Source organism: Diadema setosum, chromosome 22 (genome assembly GCF_964275005.1).
Source record: "Diadema setosum chromosome 22, eeDiaSeto1, whole genome shotgun sequence".
In the NCBI taxonomy this organism is placed as follows: Eukaryota; Metazoa; Echinodermata; class Echinoidea; order Diadematoida; family Diadematidae; genus Diadema; species Diadema setosum.
The window spans coordinates 7,576,586-7,599,343 of NC_092706.1; the positions used below are offsets into that span (position 1 = coordinate 7,576,586).

The window sequence follows — 22,758 nt, forward strand, 5'->3', positions numbered from 1 at the left end:
CACACTTGTGCATGTACGTTTTCTCGCCATCCTCTCTCACACGCGTGTATGGAATTTGCTCTGTCATGGCAACAGACAACATGGATGTTTTGCGTTATGTTCACACCCCCGTGTAGTCTAGCTGCACACATCTACACATCATCTAAGAGATGTAAGGGATACAAGATGTTTTTGACTGCTGAGTCATAAATAGAGAAAGCCTATTCTAAGTATGGAATGTAATTTGATTTAAGGAAGCTTATGATAGGAAAGAATAGAAAACAAATTTACATTCAATAACCCAGACAGCTCAAAAGCATCTCTGCATAAGCTAGAAGACTCTGCCTACCATGTATGAACCCTCACAAGAGCTCTGCTGTGGGAATAAAAGAACTCTAAACAAGATTTCCTGCTCAATGCCCTAGATCTCTTCAAGAAGTAAGGTTGGCAGTTTTGAGAGGACAGGCTACACATTTACATGTACCTCTACTGAAGCAGAAAATAAGGTGACCAGGATTGAACTCCTTTGCTCTCTAAGCTAACCATCTGCTTTTTGTTACAACTATACATTGTACACTCTGCATCTTATCACCAGGATGCAACTAGCATCCATCCAGGTGACTAGCTGTCTTCCGCCCCTCCTGCAATCTCTTTGTAGTGCTCCTTCAGTGAGTCTGGGATCTCGATGCCCAGGTAGTCGAGGAGCTCGAAGTAGGACCAGGTGAAGGCGCGGGTCATCTCCTGCGAGTGGGCGAAGACGTTGGCCTCCGAGTGGAGCTCCTTGTTGAACTGCAGCCGCGCCTCCAGCTCCTTCTGCCGCCGGGCCATCTCGAGGGCCAGCTTCTCCGCCTGGGCCTGGGCGATCTTCTCCTCCATCTCGCGCCGGATGCGCTCCTCCTCGGCGATGCGCGCCGCCTCCAGCTCCTCGGCCTGCCTCCGCTTCTCGTACTCCAGCCGCTCCGCCTCCTCCATGGCCGCCAGGCGCTCCGCCTCGAGCCGCTGCCTCTCCTCCTCTTCCTTCCGCCGGACTTCCTCCTCAGCTGATGTCAGGAAGGAAACAGCAAGAGCGCGAGATAGAAAGACAGACAGACAGACAGACATAGAAAGAGACAAAGGTTGAAGGAAGACGTTGATTTATATGGGTGGAGGGGAGAGGAGAGGAGATTCAATGGAAAGAGTACGGAGGTCCATTAATTGTTGATAATTAACCAAGGTACACTTTTGTAGATTGTTGGTGTGAAGATGGTTAATTCCTACTGGAAATCTACAGATTGACATCCCTTTGCCACTACCCATGTCATTTTTTCCTACATTGATGGCATCATTTTCTCTCTCACATCAAAATGATTCACAATTCAAATACTTTTCAACATTTTCTGATGCCTCTGCTAGGGTACATTACATTGCAGTCACCCTACTGCATGTTTGTTTGTTTGTCTGCCTGTTTGCAGGGGGGTGGGGGTGATGAAGGAGGGGCAAAACAGAACCCTTGTTTTCCTCAGGTGGCCATTTTTTTAAATCAAAATACAGTCAACCTTACCTAAATGGAATCTATTTTGACAGAAGAAATCGCTCTGAGTTAAAAGAAATTTTGACTTATGCCGGATTAAAATCAATAGAATATATTGAGACTAGGACTTGAAAAGACCTTCGACTTAGGTGATTATTTGACTTATGCGAGGTTGACTTAACCTGTTGGGGACGGGCTAATTTTGCTACAACACGCATTTTCCATAGCCACCTGCCTGAGTATACTCGGGAGGGACTGGTCCTCCACGGGTTAAACGAGGTTGACTATAGCATGGATTCCATAACAGGAAGATTCAAAGCAATGCTTTTACCTCTTTTCAAACACACATTGCATGTTTTCTTGAACTATTAGATTTTACGGATGGATTTGACGGCAGTCTCACCTTTTTTCTTTGCCTCCTCCTCTTTCTTCTTGCGCGCCATCTCCTCCATCTTGCGCTTGTACTCCGCCTGCTGCCGGCGCTCACGCTCCGCGGCCAGTGCCGCCTGGCGCTGGCGCTCTTCTTCCTCCTTGGCCTGCTTCTGGCGCTCCAGCGCCTCTCTCTCCGCACGTTCCCTGCAATGGTTGGGAGGTCAAGGCACAAACATTACACTCTATACCCATAAATGTCCTGCAGGGTAATTTTACAGCAGAAGTTACCTTCTTGCAATCACCAAATTGGCAACTCTTTCCATTTTTCATCTTGTACTTAAATTGGCAACTCTACATGTCACTAAGTATCCTCTAATACAGAAAGAGTTGAATGAACTACTTGAATTAATTAAACTTGTACAAAACCAGACCCCCTCCCAAAAAAATACAAAAAACTAAAACAAAAACACAGAATTTGCCAATTTGAGAGATATTCTCTTTAATCATCTAAAATGTGTTCAAATACACATACATATATAGCCATTCAGAGGCCTTTGATAATTTTGCAATCACAAATACACAATGGCATACATTAGAAATAGAGCTTTAAAGCAAAGAGAATTTTTATTCTACCTCACTAAATATTGATACAGGCAACTATCATTATAACAAAGTCCCCTTTGACCGGCAGTTTTCCTCTGTTAGATCAAAATTTTGTTATAGCTGAACAGTAAAGTACATTGTATATGAAGATAAATAAACTGTAGTTTTAGGACCTGAATTTTTACTTCATTGTAGTAAAGAATTCCATTATAATCATGATCATTATATCGGGAGTGCACTGTAATGGACAGGGAAGATTCTGCTGTACAAACACAGCAGTAAACCAAGGAAATACAGATAGTGGAATTTGTATTCAGGATGAAGCAGAATCAAAGTTATTTTTTGCTTTACGGAGCATTCTCACTCTTTCACGAAAACATTATTTCAGATAATCAAGTACTCTTTTTATATGTAATTTTCTTTTTCTTTTCTCGCTTTATCCTATCCATCATTTTCCTTCTCCTCCTCCTCCTCTTCCGAATCATATCCATCCATTTTGTCTTCTTTTTTTCACTTATTTCTTCTCATTTCTCATCTGTCTCCTCTTCCTCTTCCTCATTCCTTCTTTCCACTGTCATCATTTTCTCCTATCACTTTTCTATAGTTATCTTCTCATCCTCTCCCTTTTCTTCTTCCTGTTCTTTTCCTTCTTTTATCTCTTTTTTTCCTACTCCTTCTTTCTTCTTCACATCATAAAATTTTCTTTGTGTTCATTCTGCCTCCTCTTCTCCATAACAAATGTCAAAGGTTATAGGTCATGACCCCATCTCACCTTGCTTCTGCCTCCTTGCGCCTCTTCTCCTCCTCAAACTCCAGCTGGATCCGCTCCTTGCGCTCCGCCTCCTCCTGCGCCTTGCGCTTGGCCTCCTCCCTCTCCCGCCTCTTCTTCTCCACGGCGACGCGCCTCTTCTCCGCCTCCGCCGCCCGCTTGAAGGCCTTGGCCTGGGACCGCGAGATGCTGTTTGGACCCTGACTGGTGGAGTCCTGGATTTCAAAAGAAGATGACCCAAGACAGAGCGTAGCGATGAATTTACTGCCTGCTTGCCCTAGAAGAAGTACTGGCATTATTTCCTTCTTTTTTTCTTCTTCTTTTTTTTTGTTCAATCCTTGATAGATGCTTTAAAGTGATTCATCTCATAGAAATAGTTAAGAGATACAAAGTACAGTGTTAGACATAATGCCTTTTCTGTTTTCTTAAGTTGGTGCAGTGGTGTTCAGTATCTTTTGATTTGGGCTAATGTGGCCAAAATGATATCATATTGGAAACATTTTGCAATATTTACAAAGTAGATGTATTTAGAATACAAAGTATTTAGACAACAGCTAATTGTACCCCTTGTGTATACATAAATGGTGAAAGCACATCATATCATAATGATAATGATAATGATAAATACACTTGTATACAGCACTCGATACAGGCATTTCTAAGGGCATTAATATGGAACACAACAAAAAAGTTGAATTCAAATATAGAATTACAAATATTGTGATACGAATATTGCAGAGTAGTATATCGGGATCATTCTATAGCCATTATGTTCTACTTTGTACCTGTACCAGTTTTTGTGAGATGGAAAAGGAATCTCTGCTAACACCTCAAGCAATCCACAACATTAACCGCAAACAAGGGTTATGTATGGTTAAACTCTAAATTCAAATCCCATTCAACACAAATTTTCAACTATCTCCATGAGAATATTGCACTGGTTGACTAACAATGAAAGCCTCTTAAAGGGAATAATCGAAAGGCTGAGAAGGTAAAGAGATAAAATCACTCACTTCTGTGAAGTCTGTGAATTCAGACGTCATGTCCTCGCTGGGGACGGCTGATACTGTGGGCTCCAGCTGAATTTCAGGTTCCGGGGGTTCAGGAGCAGGCTGACGTGAAAAAAACAAGCAAACATGAAATTAATATCAATCACAAGGCATAACATGATTGCAGTGGAAACCAGGGAACTATGGCTTTATCTTTTCTCTTCTTTTCATTGAATGTGTACAATGCTACAACAAGACAGGTGAAATATTCAGTTATCAAACACATCAGACTTCAGTCAGGATGCTAGAAGCTGTAGGCTATACATGAGTTTGAAATAACACGTTGAGTACAGTACTAAAGGTATATTCCATTGTGAGGCCATGCAACGATTTCAATGACCACAACAGCTGCCAGACAATAGCAAGTTTTGAGCGTTTGTGTCGATGCTTTCGTGGCTGGAAACACTCTAACTTAAGATTATTGCATGCTTCTTTCTGGAATGGGCCTCAGATGCTCACGCTCATGCTCATTCTGGCATTCCCAGCGTATAACCATTTTTTGTGTGTGCTGTCAGAGCTATGCGTTGAATGCACTTGTTGACAACTTTGTACTTTGTGAGCTTGCTTCATATTTCTAGTTTATCTGGCATTTCTTTTTCTTTCAATGGACAGCTGATAAAGGAATTCCCTGAAGGGCTACCAACACTATCCAACTGAACAAGTGTGTTCATAATTTTAAGATCTTTTATTTGATAACAAGATTGTAGATGTGAAAAAAACAACACTATATAGTATTCAAAAGACAGAACACATAAAAGACAGTGGTATTTGATAAAGTACATTGCGTATAAACTTTTTAAAAATAATCCTTTCCTGAAATTTTAAAGTCTTTGCCTGGTGCCTATGAGCCATATCAATTTGTCAAACAGATTTTCTGTAAAAATTTTATACAAATCATACAATACATTCTCAACCTACAAGTTCAACAAGAATAAAAGCAGCTCCATGCAGTATCTAAACTCTCACAATATTATCAAACGGGACACAAAGTACAAATCAGTCCTGCAAACAACATGCACACAAATACGCTAACTGAATCACAAGAATAAGTACAATTAAAGAACACTTGTGTAGAGTCACACAAACTAAATAAATGATATGCAGCTAATACATAACAAGGAGAAAAAGTAATATCAATGTATACAAACTAGTCTTTCTTCAGACTCTATTATTAGGATGTTTGCACTTGAACAATATTGTACAAGGCCTTCAAAGTGAAAAAGCACTGGAGAGAGAACATGCAAGCTGTCCACTGGCTAACAAGAAGTTCACACATGTACCAAAACATTTAAGACTTGAAATTTGGACCCAGTTGCATCAAACTAGGGTAATTTTACTCTTAATATTAACTCTGCAAAGCAATGGTAACTACCATGGCAAACCCTATTCCACAGCCAATCAAAGCCAAGAAACCACTTACAATGTATGGTTACAACTGATCGCAGAGTTACCATTGATTGTAAATTCATCTTAGTTCAATGCAACAGGGCCTTGGACAAAAGAGCATGTAACTGCTTTTAACCATTGACTGTAAAGAAAAACATAATACCAAAATAAAATGAGAATGCTACCCCTTTACAGTGTGACTATGTTTTCAGAGATAGATTAACTGATAAGCAACTGTCAATTCTGTAAGCATGTTAATCCACTTCTGATAAAAAGGGCATACAGTATGAGTGATTATGCCACTGAGTACAAGTGCCTGTATCATGGTAACATTGCCAATTTGAAGAGTTACATGTAGCTACATGTATGCAAATGTACGATATTCTGAAAGATTCGTCAAACTGTGAAAGGTAAAGATGATAACGATAGCACAGACAAAGGTGATTTGGATGTTTTTTTCAGTGGCAGTCATGTGGGTAGGTGATACACACGTTGCCATGGTAACTGACAGTGACTGATGAAATTTGAGTGTGTGCTCGATGGCAAGCAAAGGGCAAGTCTGATGAGGAAATTGGAATCACAGAATCACGTGAAAATCTCAGTTGCAGATATGATATGTGAAATGAAAGTAAAAAAAAGAACAGCAACAAAAAAATGGTTGTGACGGTAATGATGGTGATGACACTGGCAGATATGGAAGCAAAACAATGTCTGCCAAATGGCGAAGAAAGCGAATCACAGTCATGATCATTAATGAAAAACAGAAAAATCTTCTGGTGCACTCATACGCATGCTGTGTTCTCATGCGAGGTACTTCTAATGACAACATCGATCGCAAGTGCATGGAACTATCTATTTTGTTTATATATCTCATCATTCAAAGCAAATGTCACAACAGCGTGTGCTCCACACCACTGTGAGGCACAAGATTAATAGTTTTATCAGGCGGCAATAAGCGAGTTATTTCTGTTCGTGTGAACAGTTGCAAAAAAAAAAAAAAATTGAGTTTCAGAGCACGCTCGCTAATCCGCTAATTTGGAGAATGCCAACTGTTGCAAAAAAACATGAGTTTTGGAGTGCACTCAGCAACCCGTTATTCTGTACGTCTGAATATGACTAATGAATGAACAATACAATTTTTTTTTTTTTTTTTTATAGGTGCCTGAAACGTGTGATTCTAGGAACCTCTCATGCCCATGGAAAGTTGCTCAGCATGCATTCTTGCAACAAACATGCCAGACATTTTCAAATATAAAACAAGGCGGATAAATCATGAGCAATCAATGAATGTGAAAAAAAAAAAAAAAAAAAACTCACCAGGTGATATGAAAAAATGGTGGATTTGTCCAGCCAGAGTGAAAGCAGTGACAAATGATTTTGGATGAAAAAAAAAGTGCCAAACAAATGAAAAAACAATCAGGCACTTGAAAAAAAAAAAACACACACACACACACGCACACACACACACACTCAGACACACACAAATATAGACAGGTGTACTTGGATCAAATAGATTCCAAATTGCAATGTGACGAATTTTGTGGTGAATGGGTGATTGAAATTCGAGAAACAAATGACTTGTGAAAGTAAGGTTAACTGTGGGCTGTCTGGTTGATGTACAGTGTACTGGTGCATTTCACATTGAGATGAAATCTGAATAAAATGGAAAAACAAACAAAAACAAATAAACACACACACACAAACACACACACACACACACACACACATGCACACACGGATATGAGAAATCATGGTCATTGACTGCAATCTACAATTGTGCGCAGAGAGGGAATGGGGTATGTTGTGCACATGATTTAACTGTCTTGGATGACAAAACTAAATGAAACAGGGCAGGGTTGTGGGGTATTCCTGTAGCAAAACATTGATGCTGAATGAATGTGCGAACACGCTACTTACATGGCACTCTGTGCATGTGTTTGTGTGTGTGTTCGTGTGTGTGTGTGTGTGTGTGTGTGTACAAGTGCATTCACACTGGACAGTCAAGAACACATCAGATATAACTGTGCCACATCAAATGCAGGGAAGATGGTGACGGTGTGAATGTGTGTCTCTGTCAAACGTGAAGTTACAAAACAAGACGAAAACAGAGACAATTCCAAGTTGTGGTCTCCTTAATCGTAACATCTCCATAATGGTTTTTGCAAAATTAGTTATTTTTCAAAAGTCTGTGACTAAAAAAAAAGGTGACAAATGAAAATCGTACTTGAACTCATCACTGAAATGAGTTAGGTGATATGCAGAAGCCGAAAAATATCTGCTCTCAAAAGCGTTGCTGATCATCATCATTCTGTGAGACTTCGTAATCACTATTCAAAGCAGTACATTTGGAAGAGTATACCGCAGCATAAATGATATTCTAAGGGTCATTATTCAGTGTAGGGTTGCAAATACAAACCATGCAGGCTGGTAAATACCATGCAGGTTGGTATACAGCATCTGGTCTTAGAAAAGCAACAAGAAATGTCTTCATTACTAAATTGCTCCTTAACATGTCTGCTTTAATGAGAGAGTCTGTTTCACAATCAAACACATATCTTCACGCACTGTGTATCCAGCAGGTAGCAGATACACCATGTAATTTATCTAACCTGCGTGAAGCTGTGATCATTGTTTGTTCTTTCTCCTGTTTTGTTTCTTGTCTTCTTTTTTTTTTGTCTTTTTTGTTTTGTTTGTTTTTTGTAAATAACTGAACCTGTACGCTGTGTCTACATACGTGGACATTGTCGACTGGAATCACCAGACTTAAATGTGCAGGAAACCAAATGGTACTTCATTAGCTTTTATCTTCCTGATGCAGGAAACATTAAATTTCATTATCTTGGTAATTAAAACCATCAAGATATTTTGTAACAACTTAATGTACAGGGTCTGCTTGAGTAATTGGATATGCAATCAACTTTTCAGACAAAATTATGATGTATCTGCAAGGTAACGACTGACAGTCAGTTACTCTGGGGCGGAGTGGGTGAAGTATGAATACGGGAGGGGGGAGGGAAGGAAAATAAATGTCTACGGAAAGGGAGGGAGAGAGGGGAGGGAGAGAAAAGGAGGGGGAAGGGGGAGGGGATGGGGGTAATAGAGGGTAGTGAATTGCCAAAAGTGGGGCGGGGGGAGGAGAAGGAGGTGGAGAAAAATAGAAAGGTATGAAAAAGGGAAGGAGAGAAGGAAGCCAAAAGATTTAGGAGGGAAGGGCATGGATGGTAAATGGAAAGAAGGTTAGGGAAATGGAGGGGAAAGGAAAGGAAGATTGAGAAAAGACGGGATGAAAGATTATTTGACAGTAAGGAGAGAGGGATGGGAGGGGTAAAGAAGGGGTGTGGGAAGGGAGAGGAGGAGGAGAAGAAGAAGAAGAAGAGAGAAGGGTGAAGTGATGGAAAAAGGATATTAGACAACGGAAGAAGGGAGTAAGACCATTTCAATGTGCTTTAAGAAACTACAAATTCAGACATCACACAAAATGAGTACAATGTGATGAGGTGCCAAACTGTGGTTAGTGTTGTAGTTGCAGAAGGAATGAATACCTGAAGAAACGTTTACATGATGAAATTGAATTTAGGGTGATCACATGCATATGATAAACTTTCGAACATAGATTTTGTAAAATCTGTATTCAGAGTGATGTGAATGGCTGGCTATGGCTAATGAAAACGAGCAACTTAAGACAGTATCAAAATCCAATCATAAGAAAAAGAAATGGAATAAAGAAGAATATATAAATATGTTTTTTTTTTTTTTCTGTTTGTGTATATCTAAAATTTGAACTCTGAACCCATACTTCTACCACTCAGGTTCTCATAAACATGGATAATACTTAATCAGACTTCAACTGGATCTCTACCCCTTATGAAAATAAGGAATCAAAAGATCGAAAAGTAGCAGTAATAGAGGTAGAAGTAATAGAAGGAATGATAGATAATGAAGGAAAGGAAAAGAACAGCAAAAGAAAAGAAACAAAAAGAAAGATGACGATAAGAAGAAGTAAAAGAAGAAAAAGAAAAGGAAGGAGAAAAGAAGATGCAGATGAAAAAAAAAAAGGATAGAAAACTTTTGTTTCTACATTTGAGTTAGAGATGGTATTCCTTTCTAATGCTTAAAGAATTTACTACATGTCATGATACACTTTGCGGTTTTACAGAGAGAAGTTTTTTATGGTAGGTTGAAAATCTGAAGAAAAGTGTATACTGACTAGAAAACAAAAATTAGTTTTCTACCTTTTCCTCCGCCCCACCCCTCCCCCCCCCAAAAAAAAAAAAAAACAACAACAACGAACTAACAAACAGAAAATAAGAAAATGAATCAGTACTTCTAAAGACTATCATAACATTGAAATATAACAAACAAGATATTGCGAAATGATCTTCTATAGTGACAGTCTTCTGGCAGTTCTGCAGTTTCTCAACAAATTCAGAAACTTTCATTTTTTAGTAGATACAGGTGACAAAGACACTTCAAAATGCATCAAGTATTGTAATTGTTGCAATGTGTCAAACACACCTGCAGTGTTCATCCTAATTCCACACTTTCATTTACATGCACAAACAATACCGCCCCAACCCCTTTGCTTATATTCAGTAAATAATCTCGTCCTTAATGAGATAGCCATTGATACAAAGGATCTCTCAACATAAGAGACATTATAGGTAGTTATGGTAACAAAAGTGTGAGCTCAGGAAAGTCTTTCTGGAATTTGTTTCTCATTGGTGTGAAATCTTATTTGATACCCATAGCAGTACCACCAACAATTAATGCTTTCTGAAAGAAAGATTTCAGTATCGCAGTAATGTAGTTGTTGGTTTTTAACAGTCTCTTTGTTGGAACAAACTGACATGACCATGTGCACATATACAACTTTTGACCAGCTTTTTTCTTGCGTTACTATAAAAATGAAAGCGTAATGTGGAATCGGTAAACAGAGAAATGGGATGGGTGATGCGGATACATACCGGTTCGTCCTCAGACTCAGAGAATTCCTGGATGGAGGGAAGATGGAATGGAAATGAAACAGAGAATGGAAGGGAACACGGTAAAGGAGTGATCTTTAAAGGGATGGTATAGTTTTGGTTGTGGTCCTAATTAAAGGTGGGACCCACCTCTGAATAGGACCACTTTGTTTTGGATATCTCGGCCATTTCAAAACCAATTTTCATGAAAGAAACATTGAATTCCTCTTATTGTATATGCTTTCATATTTCATAAGTAGTTTCTCATTATCTCACAAAAAAGGAAAAAAAGTCTGAAGCCCCATTTTAACCAAAACTCTACCATCCCTTTAATTGGTGTGTCTGTTTGTTTTTAATAAGACATTTCACTTATAATGCAATCCCATACCAATTAGTTAACTTTCATACTTGACACAAACCCAACAAGCAGAATGGTAGAAGTGGCATCAATATTGGATTTTTGTATAACATAAGGAAGTTATGGGAAATGAAACAGTTTCATACATGTACATGTGTATAATGTTCCCCCCACTCCCCCCCCCCCCAAAAAAAAAAAAAGTGATATTGGTTGCAAGTTCAAATCATATTATCCTATGATTCCTCCCCTGTACACAACAGATGAATGAGACAGAAATTGTAGAAGCATACAAAACCGACATCATGAAGCGAGTGGCACCAAAACATGTGATATACTTGGATTGTGAATTGAAGTCGTACAACATATACGATGGTGACTGTGAGAATATACAACCCTTGACAAATCAAAGTCACTTAATGCAACACATACAAATGTGGAATGGCGATGTATCAGAAGAAAATAGGAATATACATACATGCATCACAAAAGACAGTATGAGTTACCATGGAAACGGTCTTCAGTCTCATCATACTCACATCATGGATGAAGATGAATTCTGGAGACTCGGGAGACTGTCTCTCCGCTTCCTCCTCTTCCTCCTCCTCCTCTTCCTCCTTCTCTGGTGGCTGCTCTTCCCCTTTATCCTTCTCCGATTCTTCCTTCTGTCCTTCCTCCTCCTTCTCCTCCTCCTCCTTCTTCTCGCTGGATGCTTTGCTCTTCGCATCCTCCTCCTCCTCCAGACCGTCCTTGGACGACTTGGAGGACTCCGACTTGGGCTTCTTCTTGGGCTTCTTGGGTTTCTCCGGCTTCGGGGCCTGAGCCTTCTTGGTCTTCTTCTGGATTTTCTTCTTCTCTTTTGGAGGGGCTGCTTATGAAGCACAACAGGTAACGAGGCAAAAAAAAAAAAAAAAGAAGATGTGTTAGATGGAAACCCTATCACTATTTCTCACAACATCAACTCCTCAAAGTAAGTCACAACCTAGCATATCTTACCCCCCAAAACGCTGATCGATGGCAATGCTGCACATTATACCGACACACTCATGTTTGGGATAAAGAATTTGGGGAGCAGGGAGGTAAAGCACACAGATAAACTTAAATGTGCAACTGCTAGAACTACCAGTTTTCATAAAAAGAGAGAGGAATTTGGCTGGAATACACTGTCTGCTTCACGAGGTTAAAGGAAAATGATGAATAAACACAAACAGAAGTACAGACAGACAGAGACACTGACACAGACACAAACACAAACAAACATACCCATGAGTACACTTTAACACACTCTAAAAAGCAATGTTCTCGCTTTCCAAGCCACTAGATATTACTTTGATTCCAATAGGGGGCTTAGAGATTGTACACACTACACTGGTATGCATCACATACTTCAAATTTCACACCAATGCCAATCAAGTTCAAATCTTTCTTCTTTTTTTTTTCGCCAGATGTCAATGCAAAGAATCATATTTTTAATCAACACCCTCCTCATTCTGATCGACTCGATTTCTTCCCAATGAAGTGCTTACAACACATAAAAACTTTGCCTATGTGGTACTGATAATAAGGGAGTTCATGGTTAGCGCATGTCTCATTTGACCCCTACACCACAGACTTTCAAATAACATGGAAAGGACATGTGACAGAGCATTTTTTGTTGAAGCATGCCACCTTTGTAATCAATGTCAATGAAATGCGTGCTTAGCTTTTGTTAAACATTATTGATGAATCACTTTCACCTGTGTGTTCTAACAAGGTGAAACACACAACTTAATATTCCAAATCCTCATTTGCCGGAGGATTCTTTTCGTTTGAAAGTCAATAGCAAATACACAAACATTCTCATTTGACCTTTATTTTGCACATGCGCAAATTGCAACCATGAACTCCCTTATACAGATGTTGTGCCATGTCTGGTCAGGGTGGTGGGGAGGGGGGGGGGGGAGTCAACTTACGTTTCGGTTCCTCCTTCTTTGGTTCAGGCGTCATGGGCTTGTAGAGCATAATGTCTGCCTTGCTTTCTTTTGGTATGCCTGATAGAGAGAAAGAAAGAGAGAGAGAATGGCGAGTCAAATTATTGTATATGCCGTATACGCTGTTATTTTTGTGTACAGATATTTTTGCGAATGAGGAGGTCACGGACATTTTCGCGAGATGCTGTTTTTGCGAATTGACACAGAGGCCTACATAAGCGCACTACTACCTTAATAGCGTATGGTGACATTTTCGCGTGTTGGTAAATTCGCGGTCCAACTGAGATTCGCAAAATTCACGAAAATTAAACCCTCGCGAAAATAACAGCTTATACAGTACATTGTTTTCGGTGAGCAAAATTGTTCACAACTCTGGACTTCTGAAAATTTCCTCAGTGGTTAAAGTTGCGATTGTGTGATACAGTACTGAACAGAGAAATGTATGCGCGTATGTCAAATTCACATTGCGAACAGAGTCAATATCTTTGTGTGTTTTTGAATTCATGAATAGCACCTGATTTGCAACATTTTCCAAAATGAAAACCTCACGAAATATTCGGGGTATATAGTGTACTACCGTTTTGATGCAAGGTCATGCTTTATGAGTGTAAAAGTTTCCTGCTTATTAAGTGATTTGATAATTCTTTAATTGTGGTTATTACATGGTTTTACATCCTGCTTTTTGTGTTATTCACAGCAAGGTTTATAGCTGGAATAAACCCTAAACTTCAAAGCCTCTTTGATACCAGTAGACACTTATCCAGTGTGTTCACTTTCTTTCCACTATTTAGACAGGTAAAGAAGGCGCAGTTGTATTCAGTTCATGCATCATTTTAAAGCATAAAGTCTGCTCTTTCAGAATCTGCCCTGAACTCAAAATCCATATCTGGCGACTCTTTACCAGTTTTGTGACGCAGGGTCACATTTGTATGGTGCTATCCACAGACCACCGAGTAGAAGTAAAACCAAAACTGTATGCAACTAGAGAAGCACTCCGAGAGTGCAAACCTCCGCCAAAGAGCTCAATTCCAGCACTGATCTTGTTCTTCCATAGAGATCAGCGATTTCCACCCACACGTATGTACATGTACAATTTTGTATGCATGCTGAAAGTTGCGCGATTTCCCAACATAGAAGCCTTTTGTTACATCATCAACTTCCAGCTGCACGGCGTGCCTCGCCTTAGAAGAAACTAGAGCACGCACTTCAGTGCACGTATGAAAACATCAAAATGCGCAGCTTGAACTCCCAAGTTCATTGACCCTACCTGCCAAAATATCAAAAATCCTTCATAAAAATCCACAAAAATTGCCTGATCCTGTAAATTTCATCCAAATCCATTCAAAACTTCTTGAGTTATTCTGCACATGGACAAACAAACAAACAAACCAACCAACCAACCAACAGATGCTGAAGAAAAAATAACGTCCTCCCTTGGCGGAGGTAATAAGGATAATATTACTAAAGGGAGGGGAAGGGGGAGAAAGAGGAGGTGACTCTCTTACCAACGATGAAGGCATCCTTCTCCTCAGCATCGGGGGCATCATCCGCCTCCTTCCCGTTGGCGGATTTCTTGCTGCTCTTGTTGCTCTTACTGCTCTTCGTGCTACCCTTGGTGCTTCCCTTCTTGGACTTGGGACCCTTCTTCTCCAGCAGGCCCGTCTCCTGGACGATCTTCGCCAGCTCATCGTTCAGCTTGGAATCGGAGTCCTCCACGGGTGGTGACTCTGATCGTTGATAAAGGATTGATGATAGAAACACAAAACCAATGAAGAATTAAAATCAGTTTTTGTGCTCCTTCACTGAACTATGAAAGTGATGAGTACAAACACAAAATGTCATTGTTCAGTACGTGAAAAGTACACATTTCAACTTCTTACTAACATGTTAGGGTAAATATTATTCCCTCTGCTTTCTGAAACAGGGAAGTCAATCGCTCGTTCATTATGCTAGAAAATTGAAATGTGTTGATTCTAAAGGTATTTTCTTTTATTATATCATTCTCCTGCAATAACATCATTGTAGTCTTCTCATCCAGCAAGGGCAGCACCAAAACTTTACAAATCATAAATTTTTGACAGATTGTCAGATTTTCTTTAAGTTTCTATTGTGTTCTGCTAACATTGCCATATTTACTCAATACACATGAATACTTGGATATCATTCCCTTTTATGTTCTGAAATTATGATACTTTCTTTTGGGTGCCCTTTAAAGACTGTGTCAGATGATTATGTAATATGTCAACAGCCATAACCAATGTTCCTTTTGCACTAAACTTTTCAAGTGCCCTGCTGTTTGAGGGTTGCTGCCATTAACCCTATCAACACCGCTGTCTCAAAATGTCATTGTCACGTTATTGCACAAAAACAAGCTGCCTGTGGTTATGGCAAATTCGATTGGACCTACATGTACATGTATGCATATTGTCATGTTGAGAATCAGTTTGTTTGGTTTTCTCTGAATGTTTCACTGCTTTGCTAATTCAATGCCACTGCCATTACCTGAAACAAGTATTTTGGTTAGGTAAGGTCTGGCTTCATGCCTCAATTATCCTGTAAATCAAAGGGTGCCACCTAGGAACAAGATATTGTAATGATGTAATCTTGCAAAACTTGTCATGCATTCCAACACACGATGGACGGAAGGGTAGATGGATTGATGAAAGGGAGGATGAATGGATGGAATGACAGTAGGGCAGAGAGAGACGGGATCCGACCCACCTTGCTCATTCGTTGGCAATCTGACCAGCGGAGGCTGCTTCTCCGGCTCCGCCTTCTCGGCGACACCAATATTCGTGACCCCCAGCCCGAGGGAGGTACCCCCATCCGCATCTTTCCCCTCACCCTGTGCCGATGCTGCACCTGAGGGAAGCAATGCAGTGCAGCCCAACAAGTGTTAAGCCTTAAGCCAAGACTAGTCAGTGTGTTTCTGCCTCATAAACTTTAATGGCACAATGTGAGTGTGTGTGTGTGTGTAATGTATGTGTGTGCATGTGCCACATTACATAGCATCAAAACATAAAACATTTATGGTTCATCTCCATTATCAAGCATGTAATAATCATCTGACCAATGAAGCATGTTCTAAACGACATATCAAAATGTCCATGACATAAAAGAAAGGGCACAGCTTCTAGAAGTAGAAGAGCTCCTGAACAAAATCTGAAAGAGGACATAGCTAAATGAACCAACACATGACTGGTAATCATGAAATTAAGATGAAGGTTTGGCGAATGTCCAACAGCGTTGATTTGTTGTTTGATCACCCACAGGATTCCTTCTCACATACATGTATCCTAGAAAAATGCAGAACCACAAGTTTGAAAATCATTTGATGTAGAGGTTAACACAAATTATCTTTGTCTGTTGCACAGCAATAAAATGCACACTATTAAAAAAAAAAAAGGACAAAAATATTTTATTAGCAGGGAGTGTTAACAGACATCTTCATTCATTTCCAGCCACCACCAAAGAAAAAATTAATCAAAATGAAATCACAAATGTATTAGCTGTTTGTCATTGAAATGCAAGATGTACAAATTGTATGTATGTTGATATGGACATAATAGTAGGTATGTTGTTTCAATGAATGTTCAAGGGACTACACAATGATGCTATGAGACTATGCTTGCACATTTGATATGCCAGGCAACAAATATTGTGAATGAATTCATTCTGAAAGTATTTGCATCTTTCTTTTTACGTTTTACACAATTAAGAACAAGCAAGAGCATGGTGGAAGCCATTTTGAAAGGCATTATAATGCAAAGCATGTTACAGCAGCACCACAGAAAGTCAATCAGGCAAATCGATATATACATGTATATATATGTGTGAATATCTGCTTGAGTAGAATAAGACAAAACAAAACAATTGCAGCATTCCCTTACCTGGTTTCATGATCACAAGACTCAAACTGGAATCGACACATTGTCAATAGAACACAATCATGTATGGGGGAATCATACAATCATATAGACCAGAACTGCAGTTGAAATATCTGAACTGTACTTCCTCTAGATCCTAAAACTGAAATATACTGAGTTACAGTATAAGATGTACAATGTACTTGAACATGGAATACAAACATTCTTTTCTTGCAAGTGATAATTTACAAGAAATGTATAATATTGTGTATGTGCAAAAGTGGGGGTGTGTGTAAGATGTATGGTGTGTGTTTGTGTGTGTGTGTGTGTGTGTGTGTGTCTATGTGCTCGTGTATAACTGAATATTGGTTAGTTTCAATCAAGCAATCTTACTTTTTAAAAATAAGAATAAAAGAATCTGACTTGACGTTAGATTCTGCGTAATGAGTGATTCTACCATTTGTACCTTTTAATTTCGCTACAGTTCACTTCGTTTTGGACAAGTCAGCTACAGAAACTTCCTCCTTGTATGTGGATTGAATAGTGAGTGCATTCCTCTTAAACTGGTGTTACATGTATATTGAGCCACATCTGATTGCAGGATCAATGTCAACCGTAACCAAGTAATATATTGTGCATACACGGCCAAGATCTTTGTAAAATAAGGTTCCATTATCTTTCAAAATGTGGTTTTGTCTCTTCTTCTCTCCCTCTCTCTCTCACTCCCCTCATACAACTTCCGCCATTCTTACCTTTCTACATATAAAAAAAAAAAAAATAATGACAGTAAAATAGCATTCAGTCAAAAAGTAGTGAACAGCGCTGAATATAATCATACATTTGAATTAAGACTTTTCCCCTAACTCTTCTTCTGTGTTTCTGTCAGTCTTTATGCCATATATAAGTTTCTCCATTAGCATCCTTCTCTTTCTCTTCCTTTAAAGCACACAGCACATATAGGAAGCATCAATTCCTCAATTTCTTTGCACGATGTTTATCAATAATCTATCTTAACTGGTTCTATGTGTCGCTCTATTTTTTATGATTTAGGGATTCTTTCTCATTATTTCCCCCCCCCCCCCCAGCTTTGACAATATTTCAGCAAACATTGTTAGAAGCAACACACAAAAACAAACACAAAACTGCAAATAGTGCTGAAAAATACAAAAGGCTTGGTGCTCACTAGCTGTTAAATATTTGCAGTACTTCCATATAATCCCACATTTGGGTTGTTACCATAAAAGGTGTTACTCTGCTTTGTTGACTTCCAAGGCCTGCAAATCTTCCAGGGGTAATAACACCACTAAATCCTTATGAAATTTTGGTTAGATTCCTGAATCAGTGTGCAAGGCAAGTAGTAAAACCATCTCTGAGTGCTCCACACCACACAGTAAGATGCACTTTATGCTTCATACCCTCTCTCTCACTTTCCACCCGAGGCGCCACGATCTGTGGTGCCGGCGGTTCTGAGACCGTCGGTGCAGGAGCCACCTCCTCCTGTGGTGGTGCCGGTGGTGGCTGTGGTGGGGTGGGCATTGGCGGTGGTGGCTGTGGTTGTGAGAGTGGTTGTGGTGGTGTTGGTTGTGGTTGTGGTTGTGGTGTGGGTGCGGCGTCAATTAACGTCGTTACCTCACCTTTCGGCGTTTCCACCACCACGGACGGTGCCTGCGACAAGGCTGACGCTGGCGGACGCGGTGAAAGCACCGCCAACTGCATGGCTCCAGTTCCCTCCGTGGGACCACCGTCACTGATCCCGGCAGCTTCCTCTTCCATCACCGACGCCCTACTCCTTACGATAAACTCTCTCTCCGTCTTGATCTCTTCCTCCGGCGCTGGAACCTCCTCAATCTCCTCCTTTTCCTCCTCGGCTGCCGCGTCACCGTCGGTGTCATTGTCCGTGCTAAAGTCTGTGCTGGCGTGGCTGGACTCCAGGAAGATTTTTCGCTCGCTAATGTCCTCGATCACCACAATGCTCTTGCTGTCAATTGGTTCTTGATTCTCCATCATGTCCGTCACGTCTTGGCCGATCTTCACGTTTGAGTTCTCCTCCGCTACACCTGTGAACCATGTGGAGTTATTTATTACATCGGAAGCGAGGAAGCGAGCAAGGTTACGGGAGCATGCTGAACTTTGCATTTAAAATGTATAGTGAGGCCATAGCGTGAAAGGAGTTTCAGAATCTTTCAGATTTTCTTTTCTTTTTTTTTTGTTACAGAAAAATATGTTTGTTATTACCAAAAATAAAATGGCATAAATAGAGTTGTGACTGTAGCTAGGAAAGCAGCATATGCATGCATTAGTTTGGAATGACAAAGCAGAAAAATACATCATATCCTGCAAACTGTGTTGATGCAAACAGACTTACATGTATATCATACACTGTAGGCCCAATGCATAGAACTTTGCTTTATAGTATATGTATATCATTCTATGATATATATACAAAGAACAGTGCAAATTTGGATCATATTCTCTTTGTTGCTATCCTTCTTTCTAAAACCTTCTTTCTAAACGTGATTTGCATTTCAGAATATAGGTGGTGTAGAGGTGGTCTGTTGGTATCTAGATGCATTATACAAATGATACAATGTATACTTTACACAATTACATGGTGTACATGTATGTGATCCACCTTTGCCACATTTTTCTTTTTCTTTCTTTTTCTTTCTTTTTCTTTTACAGATTATATTTATTAATGAATTTAATTATCAAAGGTAATTTTCAGTCACAAATGCATCTATGCATCATATACTGAAAGTCTTGGTTTGAAAAGTCAAGATAGGGTTGAATATGTATAGTGTACACATTATCATGTAACTGTACATCATACCAAGTTCTAAAAATCATTCCCAAAAGCATGCAGTGGAACAGGACACATAAAATGCAAGGTGTGACATTAAAGCACACTACAGACGTGCAGAGAAGAAAAACCACATTGTGAAATAAACTCTACCATCCATTTTATCCCGTTGGAGAAGACTAGTCCAGAGAAATTATTAATAAAGACCCCCAAATCCCATTTTCATGCTGTGGTTCTGTAGCTTTGCTTTCATCAAATTTGATATTCTAATGTATGAAGTATTTTTCATGGTAGAAGTATCATCTTTCATTTTTGTCGTTTGTCATCTATATACAACTGATATTCTTTTTTAAATCATTTTCTATTTTTCGGTAGCAGAATTTCCAAAGCCTGCAATTGCTTAACTCATATCTGATTTGCAATTCGGAACCACACTTTTGATGATTAAAGTTAATGTTTCTCTTTCAAAATTGCAAATGTTTGTAAACTTTTTCCTTATTTTGTTCAGATTTAATGGATTCAACCAGTTCCATCTTTATTTATCCCATTCAAGATATTTAGTGACTTTCAGAAGTGGCAATTTTGTAAGAAAAGATAACTTGAGCAGCAAACTCCCCCAAACTTGATGGTAACACGAACTGGATAACTGACTTACTCATACTTTGATTATGATAGTGAAGGTGCAGTGCCTTTAATCACACAACATTACTTGGTGCATCAAAACTAATATACAATCAAGTTAATGACAGATAATATCTTCTTTCAAGTAGTTCCATTAAATACAGAATAGTAGCTACTGCTAGTAAAAGTTAGTGGATGCTATGCACCCATACCAAAATGACTCATGCATTTGACATCTATTACTTCTGCATTATAAATTGAACTACAAGGTTGTAGATCAGATATCTTGCATGCACAGTGTTCACACGCAACAGTTTGAAACACCAACTACGACAAGAAACACAAAAATTAAGTTACATGTACATGTAACCAAGTTCCTACATAAGGCTTGAGTTAAACAATAAAAGGAAGACAGAAGAAGCTTAGGTTACAGTTAAGACAAAAACTGGCATTTTAGGCATTTAGGCTTTGTATAGAAATTGTCTGATTGAACAGAGTATAACCTACAAAATGTATGTGCTGATCAGGTAGCAGCTTAAATAAACATAGTCTTGTTCATGCACTGTTATCATTTAGTATTCTCTAACAGTATGCTTCTATCACAGAAACTCTGATAAAAAGGGAGACAAACATCATGTTTTCTATGTATGCTAATAAAGACAGTAAACACAAGTCGGTGGCATTTTTAAATATCATATGTTTGTCATCTAGGAAGAAGCATGCTTCCTGACAGTTCGAAAGTTAGTTTCATGCAGGTATAACAAATTCGCCGGGAAGCATTTTAACTCAAAGGCTCAAATTCACAAAGGTACCAGTTAGTTTACATGGACTGTAAATGTGAAAATTTTTGCACATTTTGCACCACCAAAACCTAGCACAAACATAAAAGCATGCAATTATTGCTGCTTGCCATGTGTTCCAGTAGCTGATGCCTTAATTCCGCGGAATTAAAAACACACGAAACTCGTCTTACCCAGCCGAGCGCAAAAAATTAGTTGTGTGAAAATATCCACTTTTACAGCATATCGAATCCATGTTTTTAATTCAGTCCATGGATTAAAACAAACCGTGTATGAACTGCATTTAAAATTGGATGCCATTTGGCCCAAGCAATGTGTCATGTGCATTTTTGCAATCAAAATAAGCATAATCCATGGAGTAAATCTAAACCACATTTGTGAACTTCAGCCAAAGCGTGCAAAGGCACGGTGAACATTAACACAAACACAACATTATGGCACGGCAAACAGGCAAAACACATGCAATAGTCCCACATGCTTGCATCCATGCATGCAAACATGCACTTGGGACAAAGGATAATGAGTTATGATACATACGGGAGATCAAGCTTTCTAAATCGTTGCTAGACAGCGATTCAACATCATCGTTAGCTGGAGGAGCTGCTATGCATGTATTACCACACAGAGACAGAAGCAAAGCAAGGAGAAAAGAATAATTAGATTTTTTGAAGCAGCAGCCATATTGGTTTATTTCACAATTTCAAGTCAGTGTTTAACGGCATGAAAGCCATGATATTATTAATGCAAAGATATTTTGCATATACATAAATTGCACATACACAAGGCTTGCACACTTGTGGATAATATAGCAGCGTAGATAATATAGCATTATGACTTACAATCATATGATGGGGAAAGTACATTAAAAGCACAGCATCAGAACATGCAGGTCAGCAGGTATTTTCCTAAGCACACAAAAGTGTACAATAAAATTTAACAGAGATAATTGAAGATTCCAATTTCTGTTTTAACTAATTTGAGTGGATTGCATGAAGACCAGCAATGTAAGGGACATTTGAAATACATGTATGGCAACAGTACTAACACCACGGCAAGCTTCTGAAAGTGCATATTAGACTTCTATTGCTCTGTGTTTCATTTATACACATCAGAATAGTACATAAGAATAATATACGTACTGATCAGATAAGCAAAGATATGCGCATTGAAAATTGGCAAGATAGAGTGAAACCTTTAGTTTTGAGCTTGGCAATTTGAATGTGGTCTAGAAGCAACACAAATGTACAAGAAGTTAAAAAAAAAAAAAAAATCCAAAGGGGCCCTGCTGTAAACACAGATGTACGTAATGCATGTGGAAATGTGAAATTAATATCATTTTTGTCTTGGGGGGGGGGGGGAATAGGAGGGAACTATCTGAGATGCACATGAGAAATGAGGATATGCAGCACTTGCAATATTAAGAAGTCACATAAGCACACAAGTTGAAACAAATTATAAGAAGAGAGGTCATGCCAAGCATAATATGTTTGCGCAAATAGGTTACTAGGAGTGATGTAATATCATGAAGAAGACAGTGACATCATTAATATCTTGTAGTCGCCAATGGAACACAACATTACAGTGCATACATCGTGGTCGGATTCATCCAGCCATAACCATGTCATCACTAATCTTTAGACAATGCAAAGACAAGAATGTACAATATGGTAGCTCTGAGGGGAAAATAATGAAAAGCCTGTTGTCTATGGCGGTCTCT

At 39.2% G+C, this 22,758-nt stretch overlaps 1 protein-coding gene across 1 annotated transcript in view; it reads right to left on the minus strand.

The window, feature by feature from the left end:
• Positions 1–285: 285 nt before the first annotated feature.
• Positions 286–22,758, minus strand: part of LOC140245592 (uncharacterized) — a 53,557-nt gene continuing 31,084 nt past the window's right edge. The window contains exons 22-32 of the mRNA XM_072325157.1: positions 21,579–21,644; positions 18,455–18,877; positions 15,676–15,816; positions 14,460–14,681; positions 12,937–13,014; positions 11,524–11,852; positions 10,623–10,659; positions 4,247–4,341; positions 3,237–3,448; positions 1,893–2,065; positions 286–1,019 (exon numbers count right to left, since the gene is read on the minus strand). Coding sequence (XP_072181258.1) covers positions 601–1,019; positions 1,893–2,065; positions 3,237–3,448; positions 4,247–4,341; positions 10,623–10,659; positions 11,524–11,852; positions 12,937–13,014; positions 14,460–14,681; positions 15,676–15,816; positions 18,455–18,877; positions 21,579–21,644 — 2,195 coding nt within the window. The 3' untranslated portion in view covers positions 286–600. The remainder of the gene's footprint in view (positions 1,020–1,892; positions 2,066–3,236; positions 3,449–4,246; positions 4,342–10,622; positions 10,660–11,523; positions 11,853–12,936; positions 13,015–14,459; positions 14,682–15,675; positions 15,817–18,454; positions 18,878–21,578; positions 21,645–22,758) is intronic.